This window comes from Metopolophium dirhodum, chromosome 1, assembly GCF_019925205.1.
Source record: "Metopolophium dirhodum isolate CAU chromosome 1, ASM1992520v1, whole genome shotgun sequence".
Taxonomy (NCBI): Eukaryota; Metazoa; Arthropoda; class Insecta; order Hemiptera; family Aphididae; genus Metopolophium; species Metopolophium dirhodum.
In genome coordinates this window covers 14,835,494-14,849,657 of record NC_083560.1, presented here as the reverse complement: position 1 = coordinate 14,849,657, position 14,164 = coordinate 14,835,494, and the positions used below count along the sequence as shown (strand labels likewise).

At 25.0% G+C, this 14,164-nt stretch overlaps 1 protein-coding gene across 1 annotated transcript; it reads right to left on the bottom strand.

Annotated features, from left to right (window-relative positions):
- Positions 1-1,017: 1,017 nt before the first annotated feature.
- Positions 1,018-7,676, bottom strand: LOC132936688 (chromobox protein homolog 3-like). The gene is made up of 2 exons (XM_061003453.1): positions 7,457-7,676; positions 1,018-1,762 (listed from the first exon to the last, which is right to left on the bottom strand). Exons 1-2 carry the CDS (start codon positions 7,465-7,467, stop codon positions 1,090-1,092), a joined length of 684 nt encoding a protein of 227 aa, XP_060859436.1. The 5' UTR covers positions 7,468-7,676; the 3' UTR covers positions 1,018-1,089.
- Between the last annotated feature and the right edge of the window lie 6,488 nt (positions 7,677-14,164).

Here is a 14,164-nt window from a genome sequence, read left to right as displayed (position 1 = left end):
ATTAAAAACAATACAAATGTAAAACATAATAAAAAATGAAGAGCCATTTCACGCAAACGAGAACCACTTAGGCTATTAATAGTCCACCAAACTATTCGATAGTTCGACATTTTAATAAAGTATTATTCATCAATATGTTTTGTAAAATTTATTGTAATTCTTAATAAAATCTAAGCATAAATGTCCGCATATAGGCGGGTCATTATAACTTTTAAATTCTTCAGTTGTATAATAAAAATCATCTTTTCCCAAATAATATACATTTATAAATAAATAAAATAATAAATATAATAAATAATATATATTTATTATATTTTAATTGAATTATTACATTGGTATTTATTCAGTTAGCGGATATAATTTTTTTAATCTGAAAATCACTTGATGATTTTCATTGATACAGTAGAATCTCAATAACTCAAATGTTTCTTTTGCCCCTTACAGTATTTTAAGTTATATTTGGGATTTATAATTTGAAAAAAACTATGACATCAAATTAATTTTTATTCCCCTCGAGTTTCAACGGTAATTTGTATAAAACATAACATTTTATTGGTGACAACATAATAAACATTATTTACACAGATTTATTTGAATGTGTATAGAATTTTTCAACTTGAATTAATAAAAAAAAAACTTCCATTAACTTATAGCATTAAAAGTTGTAATAAAAATTAAAATAATAAGGTGAAAAATACTTTAATGTTTAAAATAATACAAATATTGAATGTATAAACCCAACATTTGAACAAATAAAAGTAACTAAATTAACTTAAATTAACATATTATTTTGCATTTAAGATAAAATATTTCACTAATACATTTTAATTAAAACAAATAAATACTGAATGAAAAATTTCAAATCTAATAAGTTAGTTATTAACGTAAACCTATAAAACAAATTTTATAGATCACTATAATTGAATTTTACCAATCTTATTTATTTATATTTAGTAACTAACGTTTAAGTATTTTATAATTGATAAACTGATATTTTTATTTGTAAGTAATAACTGCCACAAATAATCATAAAGTAAAATAATTGAAAATATTTACCATAGAATTTTATATAAAATTAAAGTTATTTTTTTAATGGTTGTCTACCTTATCCATAATATCATAGTTAATATCAAATTTATCATCACAAAAGGCACGCCATCCAACTCTTTCTTCGTAGAACTTGATTACTATTTGTGGGCACATTAAATTAGCCTTTTCAGCAGGGATTACATCAAGTTTTTCAATTCCTTCCCACTTCAATAAAAACGTCAATTGTCCATTCAAAAAACCTGCACTAATAATTTTCTCAACTATTTTCTTAGTTTGATTAGTTACATTATTTTCCATCTTCTCTGACATATTTTTCTCACTACCATCAATATTGTCATTATTTACGGTCAAGTCAGATTTGTTTGACTCATCAGTCTTTTCAACTTCTATCATTGTTTGAGGAAATGAATTGTTCGTACGTTCTTTACTTGGACCAGCTTCTGATGATGCACAACTTGTAACGGTTGAATTAGATAGTGGATATTTATGACCACGTTCAATTTCTTCCTTTTTATTTCTGTCCTTTTCTTTTTGTTTTTGTTCAAAATCTCTGATTAACTCTTCACAATGAAGATTTTCTTCAGGTTCCCAAGTATTGGTTGTTTCATCATAGCCATGCCACTTGAGAAAGTATTCCACCTTATTATTTATGACTCTTTTATCTACAATTTTTTCCACAATATATTCATCTTCTTGTTCAACTTTTTTTGCTCTGGAATAAAAATACATTAAAATATTGTAATAATATATCAAAATAGATGTATCTTGAAATCAATAATGTTAAAAAAAAAGGTAATACTCGTATAACTTAATAACTATGTCAGCAGAACAACTAAACTAATGGTTTTTTTTATATATTTCATCAATAGAACCAATAAGAATTATTTCAATTAAACTTTATATTCAAAGGTAGGTCGTAGGTACATCAATATGATTAAAGTTTAGATTTACAGTATATTAGGGCATACGTGACTTTCTTCTTCTTCAAAATGTACACAAAAAAGTGTGCATTTATGTAAATGCACTTGTTTCCCATATAAAGATAATTTGCCATCTTTGAGAACTCATGATAATTTTGTTTTAGAACCCATGAAAATTATTATAGTACAAATGTAAATACCATTCTTTTATGTTTGCATTATTTTAATATTGGTGAAAAATTTTCTTTTGATTATATGCATCTAACATGCTTAGAAGTAATCCATCTTCCAAGCTCTAAGATTCAATTAATTTCATCAAGTTCATTAAAAATAATAATCCAGTTGAATTCTCTAGAAAACCCAGGGACTTGGAAGAAATTTGTAGGTGGAAAGCTACCGAGCTGTGGCAACTATTAATTTATTCTGGACCTTTGGCACAGGTTTATCTGAAAAATTTTATAGATGGTTTTTTATATTTCTATGGTAATATTATTAAGTCCTACACTAGGCAAATATTTAAAATTTACTACGGGACTTTTAAATTATTTTTTAAAATCTTTTCAAATTATTTATGGTAAACATTTGATTTCCTATAATATACAGAGATTATTATACTTATGCCAGGTTTATGAACTATTTGGTCCATTGGATAATGTAAATTGTTTTCTGTTTGAGAATTTCATGAAAACATTTAAGGCCCTATTACAAAAACATGAAAACCTCTTAGAAAAAATTATGAAACACTTCAAAGAAACTGACAAAAACACTATTAATAATTCTAATAAAATCTAGATAAAAGCACCATTTTAAAAATTCAACATACTAATAGTCCTTTACCAAATACTACACTTCAAGGAAGTCTGTATAATATCCTGATTTTTGTTTATTAATTAATGACTATAAAAATGTATAAAGAGTCCTATTGCTATTTTGGTACATTGAATAATTATGTGGTTAAAATATTTAATATTATAAAACATTTAAATAATGAACAAATTATAATAGTAAGGAAGATATTAACAAAAAAAAAGGTGGGTAAGTGGATGTCGCTCTGCTGTACAGTAGGTTACAAGTGGGTCACTGTAATGAATGGTGTTAAATTTTAATTCGATGATAATTTCATTGTATAAGAAAAACAATTCTGAGCGAAAACGGTCAGTCAGCCTATGATATTACTAAGTATATTTTATGATATTATTGTAAATAAAGTAATTTATATATTTACTTATTTACGTGGAACCTTTTTTTAAATTTTCAATCCTTAGATACAATAGTTGAACATTTTATAAATTTTTAACTACAAAATAATTATTACATTTTAAATTTGATAAATTTTGTCAAAATTTGAACTTTGAATGCTTATAAAAAAAAACTGTGCCTATGTATTTTCAATATTTTTCAACTGCTATTGTAACAATATATTATCAGAAGCCTTGCAAATAACATTTTCACGCTTTTCTACTCAACAAATAAAATTTTATTGATATTTATAGAAAAAAAAACTAAAAAAATTGAGAACTGACAATGGCCGTAAACAGCTCAAAATAAGTCAAAATATTTGGAAAATATTATGGTGTATAGAAAACACTAGTATAAACATTCAGTCAAGATTTCATGTACCTACGGTCATTTGTTTTAGAGTTACACCAAAAACCAAAATTGATTTTCTCGAAAACAGATTTTGCGTAAAAATTCCAGTTTTTCCTTAATTTTTCTTTTGTTTTTCATATCGCTTTTGAAAACAATTGGGAAATTTTTACTTTTGACCCCCCAAAGTACCAACTAGATTCACTTTCCTATCAGAAAAGTTACTGTTGAGGAAAATCCAAGCACTATTACTGTCCTAAAAGCTGATGACAGACACAAAAAAAATAAATAATAAAAAAAAACACACATCATTGTAAAATCAATACATTCATCGCTTCGCTCAGAATCTCAAACATTATTTTATCATAAACCAATTAAATCTAAATCGTTGGATATTCTTACTGTAAATGAAATGTCTTAGGAATTTATGTTGTATTATATGAATTATATTATTTTAAAAATAAATAGTTGGTGCCCGGATATTTCACTGCAGTTATTTCACCAATCGACTATTTTGTTGTCATTTTATTTTTTTTGAACAGTATGTAAATGTATATGACAAAAACTAATTTATTGAACAATTTATTATAATATTTTAATCTTATATATATTTTGTATCCATGCAATGTATTTTACTAGAGTTATGACGAATAGTAGCCGCGGAGAATTATAACTGTGGTGATACGTGAATACGGTGAAATGATGTCGGTGAATGGTCGCTCGATGAATTGTCCTCGATCCATATAGTATTTACACCTTATGGTGGTGACTGTAATAATAATATTACAGCCTCATGAATAAATATTTAATTGTTATTAAATTTGACAAACAAAAAAATATTATATAGTAAAGAAAAGCTTAATATAAAATAATTTAAATATTATATTGAGTATGTTAAAATACACTTTTTAATAAGATTCCTATTGTATAAATTCAGTAAAAGAGTTTTATTTCAATATGTTCACTAACTTTTATTATTTTATGTGGGTATCTTGGGTATAACAAATGGTATACTTTATTGTAGTATTCACTAAAGAAAATGCTGTAACTGCAGTTCTATAATGTTGGTATGATGCTTTATTGAGTAAATCTGCTTGGCCCAAGCTATTAGTACATTTTTCAACAAATATATTCACATTCCTATAAACACATTCTTTAAAAAACCTATCGATACAAAGGATGAATTAGAAGCAGCGGAAGCAAAATTGATTATTCATGATTAAACCATGAATTTTGCTCTAAATAAGTAAGAGATAATTTTTATTTGAATGGTGGAAACCATTTATTAACTAATGAGTTTTTTAGTGTCTTATACATTGTTAATACTTTAAAATTAAAAGAATTTTTATAGTTTCATCCAATGGTTTAAAAAACGCTCATAGTTATAATTTTAATTTAATAAACAAAAAAATGAAATAACATGTATTTTTTTCATGAATTATAATTTTTATTTATTTTTTCAGATTTTTGAAATTAGATGGTAAAAGAGAAATGACATAAAACATTAAATTAAACGGATATTTGAAAAACCATTTTATGGCAAACTTCTATACAAATATTAAGTTCATAGAATTTGGAATAAAACACCTTTTTCCTCGTTAAATATCTGTTCCAGTATATTTTTGATAAGATATTATATGAAATTTAACAGCCATAACTAAGTTTCCATCATAATATACTTCTTAGTATGTATATATGTTTAGAAATTATTTATAAATACGGAATATTATGAATCACTGTACTATGGGATGGTGAACCTTAATATCAATAATTTTATAATACACAAATAAATGAATAAAATCAATTTTAGTTAAAGTTTTATTTACAAATACGTATTAGAATATAATAATTATACTGTTGTATTTAATAGAATTTTATATTTTTATTATATCAAAATTATCTAATTTAATAAAAAATGACTTGTGTACCATAACTAATGCTTATATCACCATTCCTGTTATATTATACCATATTAACAGAGACAAGTAAATTTGTGATGAAATATTAGAGTAAAAATAGGATAATATTATATAATATTAATTTAACTTTCACACTATTTTGTTACTTTCAACTTAAATATAATTTTAATATGATATTTAAATAAATTATTAATTAGCTTAATATAATATGTAATTCATATATTATAATTTAGGTATACAATATACATTATACTATTGTTGATGATTATATTTTGTACTATTTATAAATAACTTAAATATAAACAATGTTTTAATTAAATCCAGTAATTAAGCAATTGTATAAGTTTAATAGTTCCTATACTTGTAAGATTGTTTTTATGTTTTTAAATTATTTTATTATTTTATAGAAGCAATTTTAATATAATTATATTATATTATTATATTAAAAAAATTATATAGGTTAGCTGCTATTTTATTTTATTCTTATGATAATAAAACTAGCATTTGTTTATTTCAAATATTATTATTATTTAATTCTTCAGACATGTTTTGTACATTTTGGTGAATCTGAAGAATATATTTATCGTGGTTTTGATAAGTATAGTGGTAGTAGGTAGGTATTATATAATAGCGTATCATAACAAAACTATTAGTAAATTTTAATGATTGAAACGTTTTATGTATTAATCAGTAAATAATGAAGTTCAGATGTGAAAATAATATCAACAATAAATATTGGATGCATATTGAATGCAACATTTAAAATATCAATCCAATATTTGGTCAATTGTTAATTTGAATTCTTATGAAAATTATCTTAGTGAGGCAATACAACTATAATAATTTGTGATTATTAAATATTATTCAATTAATATTCATTCAAAATTATTTTCAATAAGCATTTAATATTGGTACAAAGTATCAATGCACAATTGTAAGTTCAATATTAAATAGACAATTTAAATTTTTCATGGATATTAAATAATTTACATTCAACTCAGATGCAATATCCATTTAATTTTATAATTTCAAATGAATTGTCCATACAATTGAACTAATATCTATTTGCTCTGTGTCTGATATTACATAAAATAGAATGAAGATGTTATATAATAAATTATACTATATTATATAATACTGTCTCAATTAATAAAACAAAATATACTTAATATTTTAGAAACCGTAAGAAGTGTACGCAAATACCGGAACTGCACAGGTTTGCAAGTATTAAAACCAATAACATTCTTCTTGGTAAATGCTAAGTTCAGGGAAGAAACGAAACAACAAAAAGATCACTCTTTTTGTATTATTATTATTCATTATTATAAATTAATTTTAAATGTATTGTTTTATAATATTCATATTAAAATTCCTATTTTTAATATTATATAAATTACAGGTTTTATCTGTATTATTTTACGCTGATGCAGTAAAAATCCAAACAACATCAAAAAACATATTTTATAGCCAGAATGATGTTTACTTTCATTATAACAAATGTTTTCCAGAAAAAAATATATATTTTATTTTATATGTTAACTGATGTGGAAGCGCGTGAACCGGTTGGCGGAACGTATGCTTATTCTCAAATTCTCAATAAATTCTGCTTAGGGCTGTAGGTACGCAACCACCCAAGTATAAGATATAAACCGTTGTGGTTTGCAATCGGAATATTATTTATACATCGTATATTTTAAAATTTTAAATGGTTTTCGTTATTTTATTATTTTCACGATCAAACGTTTTTTTGTAACCACCATAAATTTGGAAGATGGCGGCGGCGGTGACGTTGCTAAATTGACTCATGGTGTATGGATTGTGTTTTTAATGTTTTTTTTTCATTTCGCGAAAATCTACACAGGTTAAAATCTGTCACGCGCTCTTACTCGACGAAAAATCGCAAAAAATGAAAACCGAGGGTATAAACCAATTCAGTTATAAAATACCTAAACATGAGCGTAAGTATTAGTTTTTACTAACCTTGAAGACATCGTAGGTTTATGGAACGAGACTGCCGGAAATCAATTTCACAACGTCGGGATACATAAATCGACCATTTGGTGGGATCCGTCAAAAATGAAGTGCGTTACCTTTGGTATAATAGCGGCTTCTTCAGCGGTACCTGCTAATGCAATGTGGTTAGGAGTTTAGAACAGCGGCAAAAGTTCTGAGGCCAGACAGTCTTAAAACGACAATTTACAAACAAATAAACACTGAAACCTCTTATCAAAGGAACAACGACGATTGAATGAAAAAAACATTGATAATAGCGGTGGCGTTACTACTGACATCAGCGTTTGGCTCACAAACAGCTGTATACGTGCAGGTGACGTTGGCTAAACTGCCTTCGGTGGATTAAAAGAGGAGTGTTACTTTTTAATGTAGGAGTGCAGTGAGGTTATGAATTAAAAAATAGCAGATAGGCCGACTTTTTTGGGAGGGAGTTTGGAACTTGGCCTTTTTTCACGGTTAGGTTTTTGTTGGGATATCATTTATTTTTGCGGGCTGCAGCATCGTGGACGACGTGTTATTTAATTTTAATTTTTAATTTTTTAATTTCTTAATTTTTTTTTAAAAGTCAGACATTTTCTATTGTAAGACCGTTTGGGTCTCTGTTGAGGAGCTGAGAGATTGGACTCTTGAGCGTTGTCAATACCGGACAAAGATAGCCAAGTACGATCTATTATTTTTCGTCGTCGAGACTTTTTGATAGAATAGTTGTTAAGTCTGGCCTACACAAAGTTCTTAGACGGTTATATTCAACTATGGCTATTTCGATAACTCCTTCTTTATTATACAAAATAATGATAATTCAGTGATGATAATTCCATTCAATTCATAAGATTATGCAATTTTTCATCATTGTTTTCTTATGACGTAAAATTATCGTCCGTAAACCGACGAATATTATTGAAATATTCTGTATTTGAATAATTATTTTATATTTTGTATTTGAATAATTATTTTATATTTTGTATTTGAATAAAATACATTTACGAAAACATTAGTACCTATGTTTTATAAATATATATGTATGACACATTATTAAAAATAATAAGCATTAAGTGGACAATTAGTGAGTTAATAAATAATAAAAGTCATGACACTTGATACATTTTTAAACCATACATCTAAGGAAATAATTTAAGGTCTTAATGAATTCAAAAATTATTACAAAAATATACAATATCGTAAAAATTATAAAAAAAAATTCAAACGCACATAAATAAATATTGTTACTAAACGCTAACCTTAATTGTTTTGTTATAAGTAGAAAATTTTGTTTGGTACCTTTTATTAAAATTTCTTATCTTAGCTATGAAAATAAAAACTTTTATAAAATCCAAACTGAAAAATAGTTTTCACAATTTGAAAAAATTATCATGGTTTTATATAGCTAAAAATGCGTCGAAATAGTTTGACAAACTATTTGTCGAAAATAGTACAAAGTAACAAAATATCAATAATTTACCGCTGAATATCAAATATCATCGAAATTATAAGTTCAGAAGCTCATAAAAAAGTAATTTCATATTTAAGTTAATTTTTTTTGTTTGTTATTGGTAGGAAAACTTATGCAAAATCTTCTATTAAGAATTGTTAATCTTATGTATGAAAATAAATCTTTTATGAATTTCTAACTAAATAATACTTATTTACAACATTTAAAATATTTATGATGGCTATTAATAGCTGAATAAGTTTCAAAATATTACCACATTTAGATAATGGTTGTTTTAACATTTGAATTTCAAAAATTTCAAGTATCTTGTTCATTTGTTTTTAAGATACAACAAAATATCAAAAATGTATTGACGAAAATTCATTAATTTACCTATTACAATCCAATATGGTAAAAATTTAAATACAAATATTCATAAAAATTAACGTTGCTTTTCGGTAAATTTTTTTTTTTTGATTAAGGTAGGTAAATTTGGTAGGAGTCATCTTTCAACATTTATTATGTTAACTTTGAAAAACAAACCATTTATGAATTTTCTAACTTAAAAATGTTCAATATTTTGTTGAATTTTGTCAAAATTTGAACTTAAATTGAATATAAAAAAAATTGTGCATATGTATTTCCGACTTTTTTGAACTTACATTTATGAAACTTATAAGGAAACTTGTATTCAATTTTGAAGTTTTTTACTAAGTGAAAATGTTTCTATCGAGAATAGTTTAAAAAAAAAAATTATAAATTTCTAAAAATTTCCCAATACCTACTATGATTATCCCAAAAAGAATCTAAATATTATGAAAATATTACCATTTATTTAAAATGCTAATATAAATATTTCCTTAAATTTTCTATGGTCTATGGTTATTAATTTTTGAGTTAAGTAAGAATAATAATAATTATGAACAAGTTATACATTTTTTGTTTACATGTATAAGACCAACTCATTTTACAACTTAATACATCATGTAAAATTGAAACAGGCATTCATATTCAATAAAATTAACTCATAGTATTGAAATATTTATCTAATTATTTCATTTAGTAATAATATAATAACTTATGTTTAAAAAGAGAAATAAAATAATATTACAATGTAGATAATTTATAAAAAAACATCAAATAAGAATATCATTTTATTATCATGTTAGAATAGTGAATGATAGTTATATACAAGTTACAAGTTACAATTAAAAGTTACATAATCATATGTGGATCTGCAGAAAGCAAAAAAAATAATAATGCAAGATTCCTCATAAGTGTTTCTACTTTTATCAAAAAAAAGTCTATACCCGAAAATCAATAAAAATGTTTACAAGCGTTTGAAGTTAGACTGGATATTTTCCCGTAATTAACAAATTGTCATAGGATTTTCTTATTTTTTTGTTATTCAAATTTCACTAATAACCGTTGATACTTTAAATTTACACCAAATGTTTGTTATATCATTTTTATACTAGATGAAATTTTCAAAATATTTCGAGTTGTTTACGGATATTTTTTTAGTTTTTTTTTTAATAAATGTAAGTTAAATTTTATTTGTTTGGTCAAAATGCTTGAACATTTGATACAATACTGAAAGATACTCACACATTGTTGCAATAGGTACCAGTTTAAAAATATTAAAAATATATGATCGAGATTTTTTTTTTTATATTTGTTCATTTTGGTTTTCACAATTCATCTGGTCACTGGATATTTAGTAATTTGTTATAAACTAGCTGTTGAGATAACTGCTTAGTTTATAAGTTGCGGGTAGGAAGACCGTTGGTAGAGGATTTCTTAGGTAGAGTTGATAAAATAATTAGACTGGTTGAAAGTTTAAGTTGTTTATTGAATTTCTTCTGCATAAAATACTCTAAGTCTAATTTGACAAAGTTGTTATGTTGTCTCTCGTGAAGGTGCTCGTCTATACTATGGTGTCACACGTCTAATCTACAGGCCGTTTCGGGTCTGGTTTTATAGGGCCTCCTGCTCTCCCACTTCCCCCTAGTCTATCAACATATCTGTGGATTTCACAGGACATTGCTTAATTAATTTTCAATACATTCTCACGCCTGGTCATTCCAATGATCGTGTCCTGTTATCGTGTTTGCAATATATGTTATACGCCATCTGTCAATAATCAGATAATATACATTATATATATATATATATACATATGTATATTTCAGAACAATATCTAAATATTATATTCATACATTTATGATTTAATTGAAGTTGTTGGATCTATAGAAATGCGGTTTCCATATCGCATTGCCCTCTCATTATATTCCCATAGGTTTTCTAAAGGATATATGACTTTGATTTATTTGCCCAACTTTCTATATGCTATTGTTGATCTAGTTATTTATGTTGCCAAATGTAGCCGAAGGCGAAACGATCACAATAATATATCATGTGTATTATTGGGTTCGTTACAAATTGTACGATTATAGTTGGTACATCATTTTTTACCTAGCCCTAGCTGCTCAATAATTCTCTACACTTTTACCAATGTAAAAAACTGTAACTTGTAGCATGTAACCAGTTACAATAAATTGAGTAACTTGCCCAGGCCTGGTACTCTCTAATATTGTGTAATTTATATTTAATTATTTTTCAGTCATATAAATATATAATAGGAATATATTTGTAAATTAACAGTTATGTGTACTGTGTACATAGTCTTAATTTAATAGTTTCAAGTATTTTCAATGGTGGTCAACTTCTTGAATGAATTATAATAAAATAAATGAATTATTTTACATATCCAAAACTTATTTAATTTAATTTTACTGTTCACTGAACAATCTGTTTTCTATTAATAGGGGCTCATAGAAAAAATGTATTCAATAATTGTAATAACTATTATACATTTCATACAATTTTAAGTATCAGTAAGAAATTGAGTATTCATGGAATTCAAACCCTAATATATTACAAACACAAGTATATTACTAAAAAAAATGTAGTACATTTTATATTTTATTACATTTACTAGAAACATTATTTGTAGTATTTTTATCAGCTAAAATAGTGTTACATATGTCATTTACTATCATTATTAAATTAATTAGCTATGTTCTATTTATAATTGTATGTGTTTTAAGTTCCTTAATAATTATGCAAAAACCAGAAGTCAGAAAATTCCTTTAGGAAGCAAGATGAATTAGTATTTCCCATTTTCAAAGTTTTTAAACATACTGTTTTAATTTCAATTTGATTTTACAAATAATCTAATTCACTTATCCAATACATCATTGGTTTTAAATATTGATCAAGTGGTTGACTAACAACTCAGTGGCAATAACAAGAGAGTGTCCTACATATGGTAGCTCATACTACATACTTTAAATCACAATAAAAACATAAAATATTATTTACTAACCTTAATGATGTCTTGTAAATGGGGAAGTTTTTACTTCTAGAAGCATAACAATCACTCTAAAGATGGGTTTTCCAACTACCTTTGTTATAACGTACTAAGATAATGATATGTCTTGTCAGTCACCTTTACAGAAATATGTTGTTTTTAATTGGTATTTCTCAGAAGAGTAAAAACAATAATGAGGTGGTAAGAAGCGGCAATTTAATTTGTATTTCTTGTCAGCTTGAACATTTATATACAAATGGATGTCCTTAATATCTCTTCATTTTAATTTTAGATAGAACTGCAATTGATTAAATAATGCAACCAAAAATTATTATTTTTTATAATAATAATAAAAAGAATAACACCTAACTGCAAAGTGCAGACCATAAATGTATAAATATATAGGTATATAGATATTTATATGTCTATACTGTAGATAGTACCCAATGTTTTTTTAAAAATTGATTAATATATTGTGTGCACTAAAACATTAATTACAAGTAACAATAGGTATTATTAAATATATTTTAAAAATTTAGGAGGATTTAAATTTTTCCGGGCTCTTAAATTTAGCACCTTAAATGTGTTTAAAGTTAAATGTAAGAACAATCATTTAATAAAATAATTCAATTATCATTGCAATGAACTTTTAAAACTAAAAATAATAATACAAAAGAACCCCCATAAAACAAAATAATAAAAAAATTGATACCTATCTTTAAAAGAAATTTATATTTCAAGACTAGTTACCCAAGGAACTTATGCAAACGAAACCCATCATTTATAGGACAGTTAGTGTTTAGAATCACTAACTAACTAACTAAAAAATAAAAAGTTAAAAAGTATAAATCAATATAACCAATTATATATTATAAACCCACTGTTGTATATAACCGAGAATTTGTATTAGTGATAACTTATAACATAAGTTTTGGCTATAACATTTAGCTATAACATATAATAAGGAGCTTAATATTTGTTTTTAATAGGGAATATGTGAAAAAGTTAGTTAACTACTATAAACTACAGTACATTTGGTAAGTTACATTTGTCAGTTAAATTGTATTTAAACTTTTAATTTTAGTTCTAATTGTATCAATTTTGTAACATTTATTTTTTAGACTGCATATTATGCATAGGTTATTATTGCCTACTGGTATACTACATTCATAGATAGATCGTATGTTAAGAGGTTTTTAATTCACAACAATATTGTGTTCTAATGGCACAAGTGTAGAACAAATTGGAAAATAAATTTATTCTCTCCTTTAAATCTTTTACTGTTACCAAAATAAATATAATTATTTATAATAAAATATTATACATACTCAATATTTTATTTGCAATAAAACATACATTTGGACCACAAAATGCCTTCTTGAAGTACTGTTTGAAGCAATCATAATAAAATAAACAATTTATAGTTGAAGTGGAGTTTATTAAAAATTGAAAATTGTATGGGTTTATTTTGTGTTTAATTTACAGAATATATTAAATAAATATAAAGAAATATAAATTCTTGCATTTTGCACTATACCATACTAATTACTATCAGGCACGGCACTAGAACTTTTTTCCGTGAGATGCTAGTGAAGCAGACAAATTTTGTACATAGACTAGGGTTTTTCAAAAACTACAGTGATAACTCAGATAAATAATTTAATGTCATCTGATAGTTGATTAATAGAAATCTGTGAACATATATTAACAAACATTAATAATTTAACATCAATAATAAAGAATATATATATAGGTATATAAAAAAAATAGGACAATTTGTACGTTAGAAATTAAAATATCCGATGCATAATTCAACATTTATTGTAAAATAACATTTAAGAAATAAATAATTTTAAGTTTTTACAATTGGTAA